This window comes from Myxocyprinus asiaticus, unplaced genomic scaffold (assembly GCF_019703515.2).
Source record: "Myxocyprinus asiaticus isolate MX2 ecotype Aquarium Trade unplaced genomic scaffold, UBuf_Myxa_2 HiC_scaffold_52, whole genome shotgun sequence".
Lineage (NCBI taxonomy): Eukaryota > Metazoa > Chordata > Actinopteri > Cypriniformes > Catostomidae > Myxocyprinus > Myxocyprinus asiaticus.
This window is the reverse complement of record NW_026249802.1, coordinates 35,500-60,342: the sequence shown is the minus strand read 5'-3', so window position 1 is coordinate 60,342 and position 24,843 is coordinate 35,500. Positions and strand designations below refer to the sequence as shown.

Genomic DNA, 24,843 nt, shown 5'->3' with positions numbered 1-24,843 from the left:
TAGAATATCCATCATTCCTACCTTATCAGTGGGAGGAGTGTGTTTGTTTCCTCACTGTACAAAGCATTAGAGCAGGAGCGATGTTGTTTTGATTGCAGTTAATGCTGAGAATCTGGACTCGCATAGGTAGGTGGATGAAAATGGAATGAGGGATTACAGGGCCCGGTCTGTCAACTCAAGAAACTCAGATCCCACTGATAACCAAAAGACTCTGCTGAAGTTCATTGTCGCTTGACAGGTCGATAAGGCTTTCCTCTTCTTTTGAAGACAGCACATCTGTGGGTTTCGGCTTAAAGGTGAATGGGTTCCTGATCCACTAGTTACATTTGTCTTTTCCCACTTCAGGAAAGTTTTCACGAAACTGCTCCTGCAGGCCCCCTAAGTGCTCAACAATTATGTCCTTGATACTGTCAACTGACAGATCAGCACACTGTTCCACAACATCCTCCAGTGTTGAAAATATACAAACAGATCCCTCCTGCATACATGAAGACCACAGTTTAAGTTTGTTAATGAATGCTTCTATCCAATCACCTTTCCTCTGGACAGCCAATGGACTTCTGCATGTAACAACAACTTTGTGAAGTTTGCTCCCATCTCTTCGCATAGAATGGCAAAAATCCTTGAATTAACCGGGTGTGACTTTATAAAGTTTACAATTTTCACTGCAACAGAAAGTACATTACTAAGCTCCTCTGGCATCTTCTTAGCAGCCAATGCCTGTCTGTGGATCATACAATGATTCCAGGTTGCTGTGGGGGCCACTTCTTGTACCCTTGTCACAAGCCCCCTATGCCGTCCTGTCATAGACTGTGCTCCATCACTGCAAATTCCAAAACAACATCCCCAATCAAGCCAGTGTCTTGGACAAAATCATTCAATAGTTTAAAAAGCTCTTCACCGGTTTTTCCTGTTGGAAGTGGTCGGCAAAACAGAAATTCCTCTTTTAATTCTATTGCTGTAGCAAAACGAATATACTCTAGTAGCTGTGCAGCATTGGATATATCGGTAGACTCATCTATCTGAAATGAAAAATATGGGTTCTGACAAACACTTTCTAGAGCTGCTCTTTTACATCAGTGGCCATCTCCTCAATACAGCGTGAAACTGTGTAGTTTGAAAGTGGGATCACATCTAGCTGTGATGCTGCTTTCTCTCCTATCATCATGAGCACATATCCATTGCAGCTGGAAGTAGTAGTTTCTCACCTATCTTGTGCAGCTTTCCAGCTTTGGCAATGCGTAAAGCCACACGGTAAGACGCCTCCGTAGCCTCCATGTTAACAGTGCTGTAGACTTCGACAACTTTTTTGTCCTGATAACCCATTGAGCTTCCTCTGAAACTCTACAGTTTTAGACACTAAGGAATGGTGCCTTGTTTCAAGATGCCGTTGTAGCTTGCAGGGCTGCATATTATTGTTTGCCAGTAGTTCGCTGCATACAACACATTGAGGCCTCGGTGCATCGCTGGACCTGCTCCACGTAAAGCCCTTTTTTAAATAAGCTTCATCATATTTTTGGCTTCTGCATTTTGCTGGAACTTCCACGGCTGTCCTCACTTCGCTTTGTGATGTACGTTTTTCTCCCTTTGTCACAAAACTGTCCATTTCTCACTTGAGCTGTTTCTCTCTAAGCGCGCAGCTCATAACAGTTTACTACTTGCCAGAAAAAAATCACGTCACAGTTGCTAAGGAACATTAGCACATTAAACAAAATCTTTTTGTGTTATTTTTAATGTAGTTATTTTTAAGTTTAATAGATTTTTCAATATGTAATAATTTTATTTAAATCATCCAAACTGTCCAAAAAAAAGGACAGAGCTCGCGCCTCCATTGACATATTCCTGAGCGTCCCTTGAGAGGTGCGCCCCATAATTTGAGAACCGCTGATCTAGCATGACTAGGGGAAAGTGTCTTGTGTTCAGCTGGTTAAAACTAAACTGCAGGTGAACTGTCAGTAATGAATAACAACCTGTCTTGTGATCTGTGATGAAACCCTATAGAACATTCGATGTGACGTAAATGTATGTATAAAATACAATGCACTTGATCAGTGGGATTACTGTTCTGCTGATTCCTTTGAGCACATTTTAATAAAGCTTTTTGAAGAAATCTTCGTTCCTGGTGTCCGGTGCCTGGTCAATCTCAAATACCTACTACAACGCAGGGTTGAACCCACGACCCTAAGATTAAGAATCTCATGCGCTACCAACTGAGCTAGCCGGGTGAAAGTTTCTTTCAATCTAACCAACTGAGCTATGAACTTGTCATCATTGAAGAAAATGGCGTAAGCAACAACTACAGTACCCAAAGATGCAAAATATAATCCACTGGATGTCGTCAGAAACACCTTTGATTATTATTATTTATTTCTTAGCCGACACCCTTATCCAGGGTGATTTACAGTCGTAAACAAAATACATTTCAGGAATCACAGTACAAGTATTACAATTAAGAGGAAGAAAAAATACAATGACTTCAGAGTCATATGACAGGGACCTTGAGAATGTTATTCCAGATTCCTTGTCGCTTAGAAACAAATGCAAACTCCCTGCCTCAATACAAGTAATAATAATAATACAAAAATCGTATTACATGTATTTAAAATGAAGTCTGTACATTCTTTAACATACTCATATTTCAAGTAAATGTGGCTTTATTATCCTAAAGAAAACACATTACACATGACAACACTTTTGCAACTAAAAGACAATAAACAATAGACGTTCCCATACCAGGAGTGGAAACCAGATCGCCTGGGTGAAAACGTTGTAGTTGCTTGTGTAACCTCCGTTCCCTGATGGAGGGAACGAGATGTTGTGTCGATGTAGTGACACTAGGAGTCACTCTTGGGAGACCGAGACACCTCTGGTCTTTGATAAAAGGCCAATGAAAATTGGCGAGTGGTATTTGCATGCCACTCCCCCGGACATACGGGTATAAAAGGAGCTGGTATGCAACCACTCATTCAGGTTTTATGCTGAGGAGCCGAGACAAGGTCCAGCCATTTCAGCGGGTAGTTCAGCATTGTGGCAGGTGGGACACAATGTCTCGTTCCCTCCATCAGGGAACGGAGGTTATGCAAGCAACCACAACATTCCCTATCTGTCACTCACTCGATGTTGTGTCGATGAAGTGACACTAGGGATCCCTAATCGAAATGCCACAACTGGCTGAACTGTGTTACGTGAACTGGCGGTGTGTGGTGGGCAGACTACTGTGTGCCTCTTAGCCAGCACACCAGGTCGACACGTAACCTCCCCCAACACAGTTATGAGTGTTGAATGGCCCATTGGGGACAAGTCGCCTATCCAAAAGATAGAGACAGGCTGAACCCAGTTGTGGCCTCTTTTCCCCTCTTTTTCCACTCCCTAAAAAAGAAGGGGGATTATCCGACTGGGCCGCCAGGTCTAGTCAGGGGGTGTCCCTCCCAAGGGGAAGAAACCGTAGAGACAAAACCTCGCCCAAAGAGATAGGGGGATATTTAAGTGGAAGAATACGTCACATGGTCTTTCCGACCATGTGGTGAGTCTTCAAGGTAGATCCTACCCAATGGGGGAGGAGTTACTACAAACACGGAGAATGGGGCAGAGGGGCTCTGCCCAAGGAAGATGCAGTTTGCCAACAGGGAAACTAATTAGCGGAAGATATATATCACATGGGGTTAGCCTTACAGGGAACGCCACATGCGGAGCACCTACCCCAAACAGGACTCTTAGTTAGCACGTGTACTGGGCCGGCAGCGAGTCTCTCCGAAAACTCGACTGCCACAGGGATCGGAGGAAGTCAACCAGGGAACAAAGCTTGTGAACACTACTGGGAATTAATGGCGCATGTCTTCAGCTCAAAAGGAGGTGGAAGGCGCTATGTGCAAGCAATACTCCCGGCTGGCTATCCCGAGCTTATCCGCTTGTATTGTGTGCCACTACCTGGGATGAAACCGGTTCCACCCGGAGGTTGTAGAACCTTGCAAATGTGTTGGGTGTTGCCCAGCCTGCTGCTCTGCAAATGTCTGTTAGAGAGGCACCCCTGGCCAGAGCCCAGGAAGCCGCTACAACCCTGGTAGAATGGGCTAGTAGCCCTACAGGGGGCCAGTGGGCGATCCTCTGCTTGGAGACAGCGCTTCCTTTCCACTGTGCACCAAAGCAGACAAAGCGCTGCTCAGAGATCCTAAAGCTCTGCGTGTGATCCAAATTGATGCGTAAAGCGCGCATCGGACACAGCAACAACAGGGCTGGGTCTGCCTCCTCCTGGGGCAGCGCTTGCAGGTTCACCACCTGGTCCCTAAAAGGGGTCGTGGGAACCTTGGGCACATAGCCTGGTCGGGGTCTCAGGATCATGTGACAGGGGCCCGGACCGAACTCCAGGCATGTTTCACTGCCAGAGAACACTTGCAGGTATCCTACCCTCTTGATGGAAGTGAGCACGGTCAGGAGGGCAGTCTTCAAGGAGAGTGCCTTAAGTTCAGCTGACTGCAAAGGCTCAAAGGGGGTTCTCTGTAGACCCTGAAGAACTACAGAGAGGTCCCATGAGGGAACGAGGTGTGGTCTGGAGGGATTCAGCCTCCTGGTGCCTCTTAGGAACCTGATGATCAGGTCGTGCTTCCCTAAGGACTTTCCGTTGACTGCGTCGTGGTGTGCTGCTATGGCGGCAACGTACACCTTCAAGGTGGAGGGGGACAGCCTCCCTTCCAACCTCTCCTGCAGGAAGGAAAGCACTGATCTGACTGTGCATCTCTGGGGGTCTTCCCATCGGGAAGAACACCACTTAGCGAACAGATGCCACTTAAAGGCATACAGGTGCCTCGTAGAGGGGGCCCTAGCCTGAGTGATCGTATCTACCACCGCAGGTGGTAGACCGCTTAGGTCTTCCACGTCCCGTCTAGGGGCCAGACATCGAGATTCCAGAGGTCTGGTCACAGGTGCCAGATGGTGCCCTATCCCTGAGAAAGAAGGTCCTTCCTCAGGGGAATTTGCCAGGGGGCTGTCACGAGGAGCATGAGGTCCAAGAACCACGTCTGGGTGGGGCAGTAGGGTGCTACCAGGATGACTTGCTCCTTGTCTTCCCTGACCTTGCACAGGGTCTGTGCAAGTAGGCTAACTGGGGGAATGCATATTTGCGCAGGCCAGAGGGCCAGCTGTGTGCCAGCGTGTCTATGCCGAGGGGGGCCTTGGTGAGGGCATACCAGAGCAGGCAGTGGGAGGATTCTTGGGAGGCGAACAGGTCCACTTGTGCCCATCTGAATCAACTCCAAATCAGCTGGACCACCTGAGGGTGGAGTCTCCACTCTCCCCTGAGGGTAACCTGCCATGACAGTGTGTCCGCTGTAGTATTGAGGTTGCCTGGGATGTGAGTGGCTCGCAGCGACTGTGCTGCTGTCTCCAGAGGAGGAGACGGCGGGTGAGTTGTGACATACAACGAGAATGCAGACCACCTTGGCGGTTGACATATGCTACCATTGCTGTGTTGTCTGTCCTAACTAACACGTGCTTGCCCTGGATCAACGGCCAAAACCTCTGCAGGGTGAGCAGAATTGCCAACAACTCGAGGCAGTTGATCTGCCAATGCAGTCGCGTGCCCATTGCAAATTTCGCCCCAGCCTGTTTTGGAGGTGTCCGTCGTGACACGGCGTACCTGGAGACCAGTTCTAGGGGAACACCTGCCCTTAGAAATGAGAGGTCGGTCCAAGGGCTGAAAAGATGGTGACAGACCAGCGTGATGAGCACACGATGTGTCCCGTGGCACCATGCCCATCTCGGGACTCGAGTCTGAAGCCAGTGCTGAAGCAGTCTCATATGCATCAATCCGAGTGGGGTGGCTACCACTGAGGATGCCATAAGCCCCAGAAGCCTCTGAAAAAGTTTCAGTGGAACCGCTGTTTTCTGTTTGAATGCCTTCAAACAGGCCAGCACCGACTGGGTACGCTCGTTCGTAAGGCGCACTGTCAAAGAGACTGAGTCCAGCTCCAATCCGAGAAAAGAGATGCTTTGAACCGGGAGGAGCTTGCTCTTTTCCCAGTTGACCCGAAGCCCTAGTCGGCTGAGGTGTGAGAGCACCAAGTCCCTGTGTGAACACAACATGTCCCGAGAGTGAGCTAGTATTAGCCAGTCGTTGAGATAGTTGAGAATGCGAATGCCCACCTCCCTTAACGGGGCAAGGGCTGCCTCTGCGACCTTCATGAAGACAAGAGGAGACAGGGACAGGCCGAAAGGGAGGACTTTATACTGATACGCCTGACCCTCGAATGCAAACCACAGGAAGGGTCTGTGTCGAGAAAGGAACGAGAAGTGGAAGAACGTGTCCTTCAGGTCTACCGCCGCAAAGCAATCTTGATGCCGGACGCTCGCCAGAATGCATTTTTGCATCAGCATCTTGAATGGGAGTCTGTGTAAGGCCTGGTTCAGTACTCGCAGATCCAAGATTGGCTGCAACCCACCGCCTTTTTTCGGAACGATGAAGTAGGGGCTGTAAAACCCCTTCTTCATCTTGGCCGGAGGGACAGGTTCTATTGCGGCCTTCCATAGGAGGGTAGCGATCTCCGTGTGCAAGGTAGCAGCGTCCTTCACCAAGGTGAAGTGGAACCTGGGTGGGCGCCTGGTGAACTGAATTGCATAGCCGAGTCGGACAGTCCAGATCAGCCATCACGACAGATTGGAAAGCGCAAGCCATGCATCCAAGTTCCGCGCAAGGGGGACCAAGGGGACAACTTCGTCGGACATACCGGCAGGTGGGACCTCGCGGCGGGGCAGAGCTCGAGGTGCCACACCATGTCATGGCCGTGCTGAGTCTAGGGACATCGAAGCACTTACCTGGCTAATTGTGACCACCCCCGGAACAGCCTGGGACGGGGGAGGAAGAGGCCTGTCCTCATAACCCATGGAGACTGCCACATCAGGGGCGGCTGTGTGCCACAGCTGGGCACTCAGGGGCGGAAAGACCACCGCTGGAGCGCCAATCCTGCAAGGAAAAACCCGTGGACGGTAGTCGTGATGGCGACCATGCACACAGGGTATGTGACCCAGGGAGGAAGGAAACCGCTCTTTTGCTGAATTTCTGTGTACCGCAGCCACTTGAGCATGCGGTGAAATCAAACAAAAAGGCAACAAAAGATTTTCCACCCGGCCCTCCACCGGGGGATGGAGTGGTCTTCTTACCAGCTCCAGGTGAGTGGGTTTCTTCATCACTGGGTTGCCTGTCTCAGGGGCGCTTTGACGACCTCCATGGGTTCTTAGCAGCCGACTGTGAGACGGGTGGCGTCTGCTTCCTGCAGTGGGCTCCACGCCGGGGCCGGGCCGAAGGGGCGGGCTGCGGCGGAGCCGGTGCAGTCACTGCAGGGGGACGCCCTTGGCGTTGAGCAGACGGGGTGTGGGATCTTAAGCCGCACCGGGGCAGGATGTGCCGGATAGCCTCCGTCTGCTGCTTCACCGCCGAGAACTGCTGGGCAAAGTCCTCGACGGTGTCGCCGAATAGGCCAGCCTGGGAAATGGGGGCAGCAAGAAACCATGTCTTGTCAGCCTCACACATCTCAATCAGGTTGAGCCAAAAGTGGCACTCTTGGACCACTAATGTGGCCATTGTCCGCCCGAGAGACCGCGCCGTGACCTTCGTCGCTCGGAGAGCGAGGTCGGTCTCCGAGCACAGTTCCTGCATCAAATCTGGGTCAGAACTACCCTCGTGCAGTTCTTTCAATGCCTTGGCTTGGTGGACCTGCAGGAGAGCCATGGTGTGCAGGGCAGAGGTGGCTTGTACAGCAGCACTGTAGGTTTTAGCTGTCAGGGATGACGTGAACCTACAGGGCTTGGACAGAAGCTTAGGGCGTCCGCGCCAGGTGGTGGCACTCTGCGGGCATAGGTGCACCTCGAGTGCCGTATAGCCCCTGGCTTCCCCGCCATCGAGGGTAGTGAGGGCAGGGGAACTTCGGAATCGGGGCCGGGCAGTAAAAGTTGCCTCCCATGATTTCGTCAGCTCCTCATGCACTTCTGGGAAGAAAGGCACTGGAGCGGGGCGTGGCTGCTTTGAGCGGCGCCGCGAGCCCAGGAACCAATCATCAAGCCACGAGGGTTCAGGGGTGAGCAGAGGGTTCCACTCTGACCCGACGCTCACGGCCGCCTGGGAAAGCATGTCCGTCATTTCGGCATCAGCCTGTGACTGGGCAGTCATCCCTGGGGGGGAGCCCAGCTGAGGCTTCTGCATCCGACTGGACAAGCCCGCTCTCTGATGCTGCGCTCAAGAGCTCATCATCTTCGCGAGCTCCGAACAAGAGGCCAGACTTGCCGTGAGACGAGCCGGCAGACTCATACGGAAGCCCGACTGGGGCAGACGAGTGTGCTGGGGAATGGGCGGTCTGCGGGGGGATACCCAGCGGAGGCGATCCCATTGGGTTCCCCAAATCGCCTCCAGTGCTAGCCAAGCTGGCCTCAAAACCATTGGTAGAAGGACCGAGGCGGGGAGCCGTTGGAGTGGCTTTCTTACAAAAGCAAGCCGTGACCACAACGTTGCCATGGTCATATTCTCGCAATGAGAACATGAGCCATCCACAAACGCTGCCTCCATGTGTGTCACGCCCAGACACGAAAGACAGCGATCATGACCATCCGAAGTTGAGAGATAACGACCGCGACCAGGAATAACACACAATCGGTAATACATCTTTAAAAAGACGTATCTTTAAAAAGACGTTCCATGTGTGCCGCTCTTTTAGAGAAATATACTCTTTTAGAGGAAAAGGCTCTATCAGAAAATATACTCTCTTTTTTTTTCTGCCAAAGCGCCCAGGGGCGTTCTCTGCAGTGCACCAGTGCAGAGGAGGGAGAAGCCGCTGAAATTCGCCATCAGATCCAGCAGAGGTGAATGAACAGTAGAGTTTAGCTCAGTGAGCGTGACCATTCGGCTCTGAAGAGAAAATCTGAATGAGTGGTTGCATGTCTGGGGGAGTGGCATGCAAATACCACTCGCCAATTTTCATTGGCCTTTTATCAAAGACCAGAGGTGTCTCGGGCTCCCAAGAGTGACCCCTAGTGTCACTACATCGACACAATGTCGAGTGAGTGACAGATAGGGAACAAGGAATCCTAACGACTAGACCATATGGGAAGCCGGGGAGCAAAATCCTGATCATGCAACATTACGGTACGTTGATTGGTACAGAACAATGACTGGTAAAAGTGAACCACTAAAACTGAAATTTCATTACAAACACATTAGAAGTGCAAGCAAACTTCAAGCCATGTATATTTATTCTCAAATAACTTCCATTGCTAAAAACAAAAAGACCTCCTTTTTTGCTTCTCTGAAGACATGCAATGGAGGGCACGCTGGAGTTTTTCAGTCTGGGGAATATTAGCAGACTGTATTTTGAAATACACGTGTAGGGAAGGCGTCTCTGTTTACAAAACTTTGGCACACTTTGTATTTCTCTCCATAATGCATTGGTAAAAAATACATGAAGACTGTTTAGAGTATGCAGGCATTGACCCCACTATGTCTCACATGCTAAGAGAGCGCTCTACCATTTGAGTTAAATCCCCTGCAAGGGATCCTTCTGTTCTCATCGGTTATATCGTAAGTTGATACTAGTGTTCAAGTGTCCTACTGAGTTATTTTATCGGCAGTGTAGTCTGCCATTTGCAAATTCAAAAAATATATGAACTAAATAGCAAATGTTTTGACTAAAGGTATGTTTTGAATTTCTTCAAAAAGTAGTGTCAGGTCGTTAATTGAGTCGCTTATAAAATTCCACTTCTGTGTCCCCATGCAGCTGCGCTGTGTGCTGTGGCTCGAGTTTGCTTGATGAGGCAGGCAATGGAAATGCCTAAAAGTAATTTTCTATCAAACGAGAAACTGGAAGAAGGGTACACATTCTGAGTGCATATCTCATTACTGGTAGAAACGCAGAAAAACAAGAAACCATCAAAGTAGGCCTACAAGTGTTCAGTTGTTTGTTTAAATCAACAATTAAATTTCAAATTGATCATTGGTACTCTTAAAACAATTTAGGTACACTTTAATTAGCATGTGGCTAATATAAAAATCTAGTCATGTGATTTGCACTCCGCTGAGCTTAAATAAAGGCATTACATGTTAAAAGAACTTGTCTTTATTCCCACTCACAAGGAAAGTGTCAAACTTTGTATTCGTCCTCATAATGCTTTAGGAAATGTAAACAGCAGTTGGAGTCGATCCTGCTATAGCATGTTAAATGAGGGCACTTTACATTTGAGCTGCTTCCAGTGAATAGATCATTTACTGTTCTCAATGGTCCACATCCCAGCCTAAATGACCACGATCCAGTGGCCGATGTACAGGTTTTTCAAAATAATATATTGTCGGCAATATTAAAACCATCTTAAGTTAAATACTGTAACATGTTTGGATTCAAAATATTTTTCAGTGAATTCAACAAGTAGTCTGTTTACATAAACAATAATGCAATCTGTTTTAAGAAAGATATTTTGGTCTGATTTAAAATGCAAATTAAATGGTAAACTTGAGTGTGTGACAAGATTTGGGGATCAATCTCTTTGGGGACATCTCTTTATGTGAATTACTGCTGCTTGTTTGCTTTAGAGAATGTCTGCTTCAAACAAGTATTTCAAATCCTTTTCTCACCTTATTCCTAGGAATATATTCTAATCCTCTGTAGAGCATTTCTTACTTTTTAATGTCTGCCAGTCCATTAAAGATGAAGCACTGCTTCATGCTGGCCAACCTGGTAGTCTGCGCACACAAGGTGACAAAACCATCTTTCTGATTGTTCTGCATTTACTGGCTAAATAAGTAAAGTTTAACTGTCAGAAGTCAGATTTGAGCCCACGCCTCCATTCGGACACCAGAACCAATTCTTTGGAAAAGCAGAGTCTTGAGTCTGGCACCTTAGACCACTCACATCCTGACAAACTGTGGTTGCTCCAGTAGAAAACCATATTATTTACTTCAGCACAGACTAGGGTTGTGTATTGCATCAAGCCCCCTTTCATTTTTATCATGCACTTACCAACTTTTACTCAATAAATGAGGAAACACAGATTCAGTTCCTAAGAAAGAGGAACTTACACCATGTTCCAACTGCAAGCATATGCTTCTTGTCGATCTAGTACAGGGGTTATCAAACTTTGTCATAGTGAGCCTCCCTGAGCTATAAAAAAATGACTACGCCTCCCCAGTTTACTAAAACAATACAACAAACTGGAAATCCTACTGTATGTTGCAACATAATGAATAAAAAGTAGAGGGGATATGATGTATATCACAGGTTTGGTTATGAGTGTTTATTGTGGAGTGAACATCATATTATGTCAAAATTGAAAAGCATGTTAATGCAAATAAATTGCCAGAATAAGAGGTGAAGCTGACTTCAGCTTAGTGTAAAATGAGATGAACAAATAAATGGTGCATAACCACAGATCAATGATTTCTAAGAAGTTCCATCCCTGACACCCTTCCTATTGGTTGTTGGGGCTGAACGTTTTGTATAAAGATGGAGCTCGACCTGCGATCACCACCTGCTCCTGAACTGAAGATACCTTGAGACCAGAGGCTGTGTTCAACAAGAGTCTGCTGATCTTATCCAGTTGGTAAATACTGTATTGATTTTACTTTAGTTTTGTAGTTTAGGACCAAGTCTATGAAAGACAAATGCCTTGATTCTTAAAGTAATGAGCTATGGAGTCGTCTACCAGATGTTATGCCTTTGTTTAATCAAGAATTGACAACTGTAATGCACTCTTTAAAATGTTTGTGTGTGTGTGTGTGTCACTGTACATAATGTGTGTGTGTGTCAGTGTACAGTTGTGTATGTGTGTGTGTGTGTGTCACTGTACAGTAATGTGTGTATGTGTCACAGTAATGTGCAGTGTGTCTCACTATGTTACAGGTGTTGCTAAAGATGATGATGATGATGAAGATACTCATCCTGGTGGTTGTGGTGGGATGCTGCAGCCAGCTCTGTGCTGCTTACTTTGAAGATGATCATATACTTAAAAGAGCAGACCAAAACAAAGACTGTACCGTGTTAATGAATGAGAAGAACTTGACACATAAACCTTTTAACACATTTATTATTGCTTCATATCGCACTGTAAAAGCATTGTGTAGAAATAGGATGGGACAAGTCACAAGCGATACAGAATTTTCTGTTATTAATTGTAGGCGCAATAGATCAAATCAAAATGAATACTTTACAGAACGTGCTAACAGGCGTATTATAATTGTATGTGATAGAGGCAGTCCATTTCATTTAACGGGCACTGTATAAAGACCTCTCAATTATATTGCTGCTGGTGCAAACAATCATCTCTCCATTGCAATCAATGAGGTGATTTAAATGATTGTCTAACAAAGGCTTCTTTACAATGAATGTCTAACTTGAACTCGAAACAGAATATCAAGGAAAATGACTGTTGTAACACAAATAAAAGTACTTATTGTGGCAGACAGCCACCTGCCAATGCTTGTTAAGTCACATTCATATTTGAAGCAAAAATGATCTGTGGTTCCAGAAAGACATTATGGGCTGCATGTTTCCAAGTTGTGTTGAAACTGTTTTTATTTCCAGTTAAAAAGATCAGTTTAAATGTCTTTACAGAGAAATAGGTAAACAGGTATGGCTATTAAATCAAGATGTTACAATTGAACAGGTCACACAGCATCACTGCTGTAGAATAGAAAACTAGAAGAAACATACTCCAGTACTCTTGGAATGACAGAGTACTGCAATTCTATTACAATGGCTGAGTTTCCATGTGTGGTTTGAATTTACTCAAGACATTTCACTTCAGCCAAATAAAAAATGCCCTCATTATCCATGCGTACAGGTCTGGAGCTGTTTAATATTCATATTAACCATGAGTACAGGTCTGGAGCTGTTTAATATGCATACTATCCATGCATACAGGTCTGGAGCTGTATTGTATTAAAAAGAATCCATCAGCAAATCAGATATTTCATTCCAATTTATTTAATTCACAGTTCTATTCTTATGTAAGTAATATTTTGGGGACTTTCACACTAAAAGGCACAAGAATCATGGCCTTACCGTGACAGACTTAAATATGATGCCCTCTCCCACTTTCCTTGATTTGCATAACATTCGGGGGAAAGCAGGTGTTCCCAGGAAAATGAAAATGCAACAAAATACCAAATCCACGTTACTTAACGATACATGACTGTAAATCAAGCCAATGAGGTATAACCAATATATCCTAACCACAAGAACAGTCTTGTGAGAAAGAATCCGTGTCACTGTGAATGCAGTAAACTCTAAAGTTGTAAGTCTGCTGTTGTCAGCCACACTGCTTTTAATTTCACACATAGACCTTTTGATTAACTGCATTGCTGTGTTTCCTGCATTTCTCTTCATTTGACCGATATACTGTGTGAATGTGATTTGTAAGGTCTATAAGATAGTTTGGGCATTTTTGAGTAAAAGCTGGCAGACACTTTTACTTTTTTTTTTGTTAATCTTTTTGGAATGGTCAATTATTTATTTTTTTTTACCCCCATTTTCTTCCAATATGGATTTTTCCAATTGTTTTTTTTTTTTTTTAAATGGCAAAATGTAGCAAAATGGATATAGTGTATATCAAAAAACTTATAACATGTAAAAAAAAAAACAAAAAAAAACATAACATATATTAAAAACATATATAAAAAAACATAACATATATAAAAAAAACAAAGCATATATATATATATATATATATATATATATATATATATATATATATATATATATATATATATATATATATATATATATATATATATATATATATATATATATATATATAATTATATTCACATTGCTGTGATTTTGAGCTGTACAGACACTGGTGTTTGTCAAATTCACACCACAAAGACGTTTCTCATTAGTCCGTTTCCCAAGTTATTCTGTACTGTGGTTTACAGTGCAGCACTAACATGAAACAGAGAAAAAAGAAAAAAAAAATTATACATTTCTTTATGAAGAAGCCAACTCTTGGTAAGAATCAATGTTAAGTGAATTTATCATTTATATTGTTGTTTTTCTCCTGCTCAGTGTGATGTTTAGCTGCAAAACGTTTTGATAAATCTTTTTTTTTTTCATGTGGAATGTTTTGACGCCAGCACAGCAAAAATCCAAGTACCTGTTTTTATGATGACATTAAATGTGTAGCTAAACCGGGATAGCTGGCTGTATGGTTTTATTTATTTTTATTTTCTCGTCACTTTAACTGGACAGTCAGCTCGTCCAAGTATCACCGTGCCTGCCATAGCATAGCATTTTATAATCATAGTGGCTGTGTATTTGCATCTATAGCAACCCGGCCTGTGCGCTAGGCAGGACCAGGACCTCCGCGGCAGTTTCCCCCATCTGAAATACTGTACTGCTTCCTATCGTCGAGTTATATTGACAAAAGATAAGAATTAAGTTAGAAACTGTGTGCTAAACTCGATCAGTGCATGAGTCAGTGTCAGCACCAGTCCCAGCAGTGTAAAGCAACTAAAGTAGCAGTGAATCAAATGCAAGTCAGTAACAGTTATGAACTCTACTTATTAGGTTGACTTGAGAAAGCCAACCTAATGAAATTCTATTTAAACTTATTATTATTATTATTATTATTATTATTCTGAGACTAAAATTTCTGACTCTAACTCCTCCTAGAGCTTTTAAGCTACACGCACCAAACTCGGCACAGACCTTCAGACTAATCCCAAATAGTGTGCTATATCTTTTCTAAATGATCGGACTTATGGTTTTCCCACAGTGGATGATCAAACATCGGAAAAATCCCCATTCACTTACACTGATGGAATGTTCAGACTATTCAAACTCCAACTGTCAAAAATTCAAAAGTATACAGCCACACAGAAGGCCTTTAATATGCCTTTAGCTGCTCTATCTAATTTACCACTCATATCTATCTATATATCACTCCATCACTTTCTTTTCTGTCTCTACATCACACCACTCTTTTTATTCTATCTTTCACTCTATCACTTTAACACCCAAGCAACTGCATACAACCTAGCAACCATTTAGTGCACATTAGCAACCAAAACCCATTGACTGCCATTCAAAATGGCTTACATGGATATCTCCGGATCAGAATGACATATAGTCTTCCGGTTTGACTCATTACACTCAGTCCAGCAAGCAGCCTTTTTAGGATCACCATGGCAACTTCCTAGCAACCAGATGGGGTTACCCTAGCAGCCAAGTAACAAATCACATATCTCTGCACCATAAAATCGTAGAGACTTCCGGGTTGACTTATTTCACTCAGGATAGCAAGGAGCCTCATTAAGTATCACTCTGGTAACTGCCTAGCAACCAGATGGGGTTACCCTAGCAACCAAGTAACAAATCACATATCTCTGCACCAGAACATCATAGAGATTCTGGTTTCGTTCATTGGACTCAGGGTAGCAAGGAGGCTTTTGAGTATCACCCTGGTAACTGCGTAGCAACCAAATTAGCTCACCCTAGCAACCAAGTAGAAAAACACATCTATCTATCTATCTATCTATCTATCTATCTATCTGATAGACTGAATGGTCTTATAATTTATAAACTTTGAACTTTTAAAACTACTACTTAAACTTATAACTACTTCAAATTTAAAACCTTCAAACTTCAAGCTTTTACAACTACTTCAAACTTTCAGGCTAGGCTTTCTCAAGCCAATCTAAAGTTTGTCCACAAACTTTTCAGTCTAGTTATTAGGTTGGCTTGAGAAAGCCAACCTACTGAAATCCTATTTAAACATTATTATCATTATTATTATTATTATTATTTGTTTTTTTATTCTGAGACTAAAATTTCTGAATCTAACTCCTCCTAGAGCTTTTAAGCTACATGCACCAAACTCGGCACAGACCTTCAGACTAATCCCAAATAGTGTGCTATATCTTTTCTAAATGATCGGAATTACGATATTCCAGTATCGGACTTCTGAATGGGCCTCATGTCTCTTTGACTTCCATTCAAGGTATGAAAACTTTTTCCTGTAATAACTCCTTTAGAGGATTCAAGCTACATCCCATAACTCCACCACTCATACTTTCTATCTATCACTCCATCACTTTCTTTTTATATCTTTACATCACTCTTTTTATTCTTTCTTTCACTCTATCACTTTAACACCCTAGCAACTGCATACAAGCTAGCAACCATTTAGTGCACCCTAGCAACCAAAACCAATTGACTGCCATTCAAAATGGCTTAGATGGATATCTCCAGATCAGAATGTCCTACAGACTGAATGTCCTACAGACACCATTCAGTTGGCTTGTTTGAATTGGGTGAGCAATCCGTCTTCAAGTATCATCATGGAAACTACTTAGCCATGCCCTAGCAACCATTTAGAGCACCCTAGCAACCACATGGGTATCTCAGGATCAGAATGTCATAGAGACTTCCGGGTTGACTTATTTCACTCAGGATAGCAAGAAGCCTTGTTAAGTATCACCTTGGTAACTGCCAAGCAACCATATGGGGTTACCCTAACAACTAAGTAACAAATCACATATCTCTGCACCAGAAAATTGTAGAGACTTCCGGGTTGACTTATTTCACTCAGGATAGCAAGAAGCCTCATTAAGTATCACTCTGGTAACTGCCTAGCAACCACATGGGGTTACCCTAGCAACCAAGTAACAAATCACATATCTCTGCACCAGAATATCATAGAGACTTCTGGGTTGACTTATTTCACTCAGGATGGCAAGAAGCCTTGATAAGTATCACCCTGGTAACTTCCTAGCAACCAGATGGGGTTACCCTAGCAACCTAGCTACCAAGTAACAAATCACATATCTCTGCACCAGAACATCATAGGGACTTCCGGGTTGACTTATTTCACTCAGGATAGCAAGAAGCCTTGTTAAGTATCACCTTGGTAACTACCTAGCAACCAAATGATCTATCTATCTATCTATCTAAACTTTGAACATTTAAAACTACTACTTAAACTTATAACTACAAACTTAAAACCTTCAAATTTCAAGCTTTTACAACTACTTCAAACTTTCAGGCTAGGCTTTCTCAAGCCAACCTAAAGTTTGTCCACAAACTTTTCAATCTAGTTAATATTGATGTTATATTCTCGTCCTTTTAAAATCACATATTTCTGACCATGTGAATATGGTCATTTTAGGTTGATGTGGTTTTGAAATAATTTTGGGTCATCAAATTGTAACATTAACATCATCATCCAAGGGACTTTGCAGTTTGCATGAACAGTCGCCAGGCTTTATAAGATGATAACGTTTACCTTTGTAACATTAACAGAATCTGCAAGAGGTTTAATCAACTTTATTTATTTTTTTGCCTCAGTAAATATCTAAATGTTTATTTGTACATTGTATGTTTGCTCATACAGATGTGTGCTCATACAAATGTTTACAAGACAGTAGGCTTAAGACCATGTACAGTGGTTTGGGACAAAACACCAATCACACAATATATTTAGTTGGACTATTTATTGAAGAAATGCTGGGTATGTGATAGCTGTGCAAGTAATAGCAGTACATGATTTACAAAGGTACATTACTTTGGCATCAAACCTAACTTGGTTCGAGGACTCATGCCTGGCCATGGACGAGGCAGAACCCCCCATAGAAGAGTAATCTAATTTTAAAAGGTGGAGATGGGGAAGGTGGTGGGTTACAATTAATCAAAACGCATAGGTGGGGTAAGTGGAGAAACTGTGAAATCCTGCTTAGGGTCCCCAAAAGGCTAGAAACAGCCCTGACAATAAGTAAAGTTGAACTGTCAGAAGTGGGATTTGAACCCACATCTCCATTCGGAGACCAGAACACCCAATTATTTGGAAAGACAGAGCCCTTGAGTCTGGCACCTTAGAATAATGGGCCATCCTGACAAGCTGTGTTTACTCTAGTAGAAAACCTTATTATTTATTTCAGCATAGACTAGGGCTGTGTATTGCATCAAGTCCCGGTTAATTTTTATCATGCACTTACCAACTTTTGCTCAATAAATGATGTAATGACAACTGTAAAAAAAGGAAAGGATTGAAGATAACCCAAAAAAGTACGATTATTTATTTCAATATTTTAATACTTATCATTATTTCTATAAACGATCTACACATTTTACAATAGCAATTCCTATCAGACAAAGACAAATAAGTAATTTTGTTGCAATACTGCATAAAATGTGAACAGATTCATGCATTGCTCCATTGCCTCTAAGAAACATCTACAATTTGAATTTAAAAAGGATGCACAATGTGGGGCTTGAACCCATTACCCTGAGATTAAGTCTCATGCACTACCAACTGAGCTAGCCAGGCTGACTGATGGTGAATTATTTTCACTCTAACCAACTGAGATATGAACTTGTTTTATTATTGGAGAAAATGCCGTAAGTGACAACAACAGTACCCAAAGATTCAAAATATAATTCACTGCACGTCACCAGAAACAACTTTGATGACACAAAGTCATATGACACAGACCCTAAAAATGTTATTCCAGATTTCTTGTCACTTAGAAACAACTGCAAACTCCCTGCCTCAAAACAAATAATAATAATACAAAAATCGAATGACGTATTAAGACAATAAACAATAGATGTTCCCATCCTGGGAGTCGAACTAGGGCTGCCTGCCTGAAAACCAGGAACCCTAACAGCTAGACCATATGGCAATCAGTGCAGCTAAGTCCTGAACATGCAACAGTAGGTAGTATAGAGTACAATGATTGGTAAAAGTGAACTAAAACATTTCATTGCAAACACGTTAGAAATGCAAGCAACCTTCAAGCCATGTATATTTATTCTAAAATAACAACTTCCATTGCTTAAAATAAAAGACCTGCTTTTTTGCTTCTCTGAAGACATGCAATGGAGGGCGCGCTGGAGTTTTTCAGTCTGGGGAATATTACAAATTAGCAGACTGTATTTTGAAATACATGTGTAGGGAGGGCGTCTCTGTTTACAAAACTTTGGCACACTTTGTATTTCTCTCCATAACGCATTGGTAATTAATACGGCCATACATTAAGACTGTTTAGAGAATGGGGGCATCGACCCCGCTACGTCTCACATGCTAAGGGAGCGCTCTACCATTCGAACTAAATCCCCTGCAAGGGATCCTTCTGTTCTCATCGGTTATATCGCAAGTTGATATGAGTGTTCAAGTGTCCTACTGAGTTATTTTATCGGCATTGTAGTCTGCCATTTGCAATTCAAAAAACATATGAATTAACTAAATAGCAAATGTTTCGATTAGAGGTATGTTTTGAATTTCTTCAAAAAGTAGTGTCAGGTCATTAATTGAGTCGTTTTTAAAATTCCACCTCTTTGTCCCCATGCAGCTGCGTAGTGTGCTGTGGCTTGAGTATATTTGACACAGCAGCAATGGAAATGCCTTAACTTACTTTTCTATCACAAAAGAAACTGGAAGGGTACACATTCTGAGTGCATATCTCATTACTGGTGGAAATGCAGAAAAACAATCAAAGTAGGCCTACAAGTGTTCAGTTGTTTGTTTAAATCAACAATCAAATTTCAAATTGATCATTGGTACTCTTAAAACAATTTAGGAACACTTTAATTAGGGCGTGGCTAATATCAAAATCTAGTCATGTGATTTGCACTCCACTGAGCTTAAATAAAGGCATTACATGTGAAAAGAACTTGTCTTTACTCCCAGTTACAAGGAAAGTGTCAAACTTTGTATTCGTCCTCATAATGCTTTAGGAAATGTAAACAGCAGTTGGAGTCGATCCCGCTATAGCATGTTAAATGAGGGCACTTCACATTTGAGCTACTTCCAGTAAATAGATCATTTACTGTTCTCAATGGTCCACATCCCAGCCTAAATGACCACGATCCAGTGGCCGACGTACAGGTTTTTCAAAGTAATATGTTGTCTGCAATATTAAAAGCATCTTAAGTTAAATACTGTAACACATGTTTGGATTCAAAATATTTTTCAGTGAATTCAACAAGTAGTCTGTTTACATAAACAATAATGCAATCTGTGTTAAGAAATATATTTTCGTCTGATTTAAAATGCAAATTAAATGGTAAACTTGAGTGTGTGACAAGATTTGGGGATCAATTGATAGATCTGTTTATGTGAATTACTGCTGCATGTTTGCTTTAGAGAATGTCTGCTTCAAACAAGTATTTCAAATGCTTTTCTCACCTTATTCAGTAGGAATATATTCTAATCCTTTGTAGAGCATTTCTTTCTTTTTAATGTCTGCCAGTCCATTAAAGATGAAGCACTGCTTCATGCTGGCCGAGCTGGTAGTCTGCGCACACAAGGTGACAAAACCACCTTTCTGATTGTTCTGCATTTACTGGCTCCTGGTAATTTAAAGGGCACTTCGTAAGAACAAATCAACTGCACAATTTTTTATTTCATTGAAACAATCTTTTATAGTAAAATGAACACATTTATTCCTATTAAAATAAGTAAAGTTTAACTGTTAGAAGTCAGATTTGAACCCACACCTCCATTTGGACACCAGAACCAATTCTTTGGAAAACCAGAGTCTTTGAGTCTGGTACATTAGACCACTTGGCCATCCTGAGGTTGCTCCAGTAGAAAACCATATTATTTACTTATATTTACATTTACATTTATTCATTTGGCAGACGCTTTTATCCAAAGTGACTTACAAAAGAGGAAAACATAAGCGAATCATCTTAGGAGACAGTGGTATGAAAAGTGCTGTATTACAAAGTATCACTAGCATCATAATAGTATTCAAAACAGAATAAAGTGCAACAGGATTTTTTTTTTTTTTAATGACTGGTTAAGTGCTCATGAAACAGATGTGTTTTTAGTCATTTTTTGAAGACTGAGAGTGAGTCAGCTTCACGGATGGAGTTGGGAAGGTTGTTCCACCAATGTGGTACGATGAAGCTGAAAGTCCGGGAAAGTGTTTTGGTGCCTCTTGGTACAACAAGGCGACGTTCCTTAGCCGAACGCAGGCTTCTAGTGGGTGCGTAGCTCTGCATAAATGATTTTAGGTATGCTGGAGCAGACCCAGTGACTGTTCTGTATGCCAGCATCAGAGCCTTGAATTTGATATGTGCATCAACTGGCAGCCAGTGGAGAGAAACAAGGAGTAGTGTAACATACGCTCTCTTTGGTTCATTAAAGGTCAGACGTGCTGCTGCATTCTGGATCATTCTGGAGAGGGAGGCCTGCAGTGAGAGCGTTACAGTAGTCCAGTCTAGTTATGACAAGTGACTGAACAAGCAGTTGTGTGGCATGTTCAGAGAGGAAGGGTCTTATCTTCCTGATATTGTAGAGTGTAAATCTACATGATCTTGAAAATTACGATTATTTATTTCAATATGTACTATGTCTGCTTATATCTATAAATGATCTACACATTTTACAATAGTAATTCATATCTGACAAAGACAAATATGTAATTTTGTTGCAATACTGCATAAAATGTGAGCAGACTCAGACATTGCTCCATTGCCTCTAAGAAACATCTACAATTTGAATTTAAAAATGATTCCTGTGAGAGTGAGATTCAGGATGTGTGTTCAGTTGTGTGTTCTGTGATATGCTAAGTTTTGAGATTACTTTATAATGCTATGTTTTGAGCTATTGTATCAGTAAATGATTAATACAGTAAATGATTAAATATGCTTTCCAAAACTATAAGCAATGTTTTAAGAAAAGGAAACACAAATTCAGTTCCTAAGAAAGAGGAACTTAAACCATGTTCCAACTGCAAGCATATGCTTTTTGTCGATCTAGCACAGGGGTTCTCAAACTTTGTCATAGTGAGCCTCCCTGAGTTATAAAAAATGACTACACCTCCCCTGTTTACTAAAACAATACAACAAACTGGAAATCTTACTGTATGTTACAACATAATGAATAAAAGGTGGAGGGGATATGATCAGTGTAGATCAGTATGAGTTTCAGAAATATTAATCTTAAATTCAAAAACAATAAAAATGGAAGCAGCTGAAATAAAACTTCACAAACATTTTAAGAAATATGGCACCACACACACAATGATAGACTAATTCTGTAACATCCATTATTCCTACCTTATCAGTGGGAGGGGTGTGTTTGTTTCCTCGCTGTATAAAGCAGTAGAATTCGGGGTTGCAGTGTAGAAAGGAAGAGACGCAAGTCATCTTCAACAGAAAGCCGGGAGCGATGCTTTGTTTTGATTGCAGTTAATGCTGAGAATCTGGACTCGCATAGGTATGTGGATGAAAACAGAATGAGGGATTTCAGGGCCCGCTCTGTTAACTCAAGAAACTCAGATCCCACTGATAACCAAAAGTCTGCAACTGGCATTTGTGAAAATCTCTGCTGCAGCTCCTTGACGCTTGACAAGTCGATAAGGCTTTCCTCTTCTTTTGAAGACAGCACATCTGTGGGTTTCGGCTTAAAGGTAAATGGGTTCCTGATCCACTGATTACATTTGTCTTTTCCCACTTCAGGAAAGTTTGCATGAAACTGCTCCTGCAGGTCCCCTAAGCGCTCAACAATTATGTCCTTGATACTGTCAACTGACAGATCAGCACACTGTTCCACAACATCCTCCAGTGTTGAAAATATACAAACAGATCTCTGCTGCATACGTGAAGACCACAGTTTAAGTTTGTTAATGAATGCTTCTATCCGATCATTAGCAATGAAAACATTTGCATCTCGTCCCTGAAGTGACACATTCAGAGAATTCAGTCGCTCAAATAGGTCAGATAGATATGACAACAAGGATATCAAACGAGTGTCACTGACATGCTGTAAAAGTGGAGAGTTATTGTCTGCGAGAAAAATACGTACTTCCTCGGGCATTTCACATAGACTTGTCAGCACCTTACCCCTGGACAGCCAATGGACTTCTGCATGTAACAACAATTGGGTGCAGATTTCCCCCATCTCTTCGCATAAAATGGCAAAAATCCTTGAATTAACTGGGTGTGACTTTATAACGTTTACAATTTTCACTGCAACAGAAAGTACATTGCTAAGCTCCTCTGGCATCTTTTTAGCAGCCAATGCCTGTCTGTGGATCATACAATGATTCCAGGTTGCTGTGGGGGCCACTTCTTGTACACTTGTCACAAGCCCCCTATGCTGTCCTGTCATAGACTGTGCTCCATCACTGCAAATTCCAAAACAACGTCCCAAATCAAGGCCAGTGTCTTGGACAAAACCATTCAATAGTTTAAAAAACTCTTCACCGGTTGTTCGTGTTGAAAGTGGTCGGCAAAACAGAAATTTCTCTTTTAATTCTATTGCTGTAGCAAAATGAATATACTCCAGTAGCTATGCAGCATTAGATATATAAGTAAATTCATCTATCTGAACTGAAAAATATGGGCTCTGACAAACACTTTCTAGAGCTGCTCTTTTACATCAGTGGCCATCTCCTCAATACAATGTGAAACTGTGTCGTTTGAAAGTGGGATCACGTCTACTGTGATGCTGCTTTCTCTCCTATCATCACCGAGCACATATCCATTGCAGCTGGAAGTAGTAGTTTCTCACCTATGTAGTGCAGCTTCCCAGCTTTGGTAATGCATAAAGCCACACAGTAAGAAGCCTCTGTAGCCTCCATGTTAACAGTGCTGTAGACTTCAACAACTTTTTTTGTCCTGTTAACCCACTGAGCTTCCTCTGAAACTCTACAGGTTTAGATACTAAAGGTAGGGTGCCTTGTTTCAAGATGCTGCCGTAGCTTGCAGAGCCACATACTATCGTTTGCCAGTAGTTTACCGCATACAACACATCGAGGCCTCAGTGCATAGCCCTTTTTAAATAAGCTTCATCATATTTTCGGCTTCTGCGTTTTGCTGGAACTTCCACGGCTTTGGCACAAGGCTATCCCTTTGTCACAAAACTGTCCACTTCTCACTTAAGCTGTTTCACTCTAAGCGTGCTGCTGATAACAGTTAACTTCTCGGCGGAAAAATCACATCACAGTTGCTAAGGAACATTATTAGCATGTTAAACAAAATCTTTTTGTGTTATTTTTAATTTTGTTATTTTTAAGTTTAAAACATTTTTAAATATGTAATAATTTATTTTATTTAAATAATCCAAACTGTCCTCCAAAAAAAAAAAGGACAGAGATCGTGCCTCCATTGACACATTCCTGCGCCCCATAGTTTGAGAACCATTGATCTAGCATGACTTGGGGAAAGGGTCTTGTGTTCAGTTGGTTAAAACTAAACTGCAGGTGAACTGTCAGTAATGAATAACAACCTGCTTGTGATCTGTGATGAAACCCTAGAGAACATTCAATGTGACGTAAATGTATGTATAAAATAGAATGCACTTGCTTGTAACTTTAAGTCAGCCAGCTGATCATTGGGATTAATGTTCTGCTGATTCCTTTGTGCACATTATAATCAAGCTTTTTGAAGAAATCTTTGTTCCTGGTGTCCGGTGCCTGGTCAATCTCGAATTCCTACTACAACGCAGGGTTGAACCCATGACCCTGAGATTAAGAATCTCATGCGCTACCAACTGAGCTAGCCGGGTGGAAGTTTCTTTCACTCTAACCAACTGAGCTATGAACTTGTCATCATTGGAGAAAAATGTCGTAAGTGACAACGACAGTAACCAAAGATGCAAAATATAATCCACTGGACGTCATCAGAAACACCTTTGATTATTATTTATTTCTTAGCAGATGCCCTTATCCAGGGCGACTTACAAGTCGTAAACAAAATACATTTCAGGAATCACAGTACAAGTATTACAATTAAGAGGAAGAAACAATACAATGACTTCAGAGTCATATGACAGGGACCCTAAGAATGTTATTCCAGATTCCTTGTCGCTTAGAAACTACTGCAAACTCCCTGCCTCAATACAAATAATAATAATACAAAAATCGAA

The 24,843-nt window shown here is 42.3% G+C and overlaps 2 protein-coding genes across 13 annotated transcripts in view; one reads left to right on the top strand and one right to left on the bottom strand.

The window, feature by feature from the left end:
• The window catches only part of LOC127439454 (uncharacterized), a 61,812-nt gene extending 52,253 nt beyond the window's left edge, over nt 1-9,559 (bottom strand). For all 6 annotated transcript variants that reach the window (XM_051695665.1, XM_051695664.1, XM_051695661.1 and 3 more), the window contains exon 1: nt 22-9,559. In XM_051695665.1, coding sequence (XP_051551625.1) covers nt 5,254-6,483 — 1,230 coding nt within the window. In that variant the 5' untranslated portion in view covers nt 6,484-9,559 and the 3' untranslated portion in view covers nt 22-5,253. The remainder of the gene's footprint in view (nt 1-21) is intronic.
• LOC127439453 (zinc finger protein 883-like) overlaps nt 1-24,843 on the top strand; it is an 80,817-nt gene that overhangs the window by 33,729 nt on the left and 22,245 nt on the right. For 3 of the 7 annotated variants that reach the window (XR_007896942.1, XR_007896941.1, XR_007896943.1), the window contains 2 exons: nt 11,475-11,571; nt 11,871-12,444. The exons of 3 other annotated variants lie outside the window; for them this stretch is intronic. The gene's annotated coding sequence lies outside the window, so the exon portion shown is untranslated. Of the gene's footprint in view, nt 1-11,455; nt 11,572-11,870; nt 12,811-12,850; nt 12,866-24,843 lie in introns of those variants that run through there. One more of the 7 variants, XR_007896944.1, reaches the window with a different exon arrangement.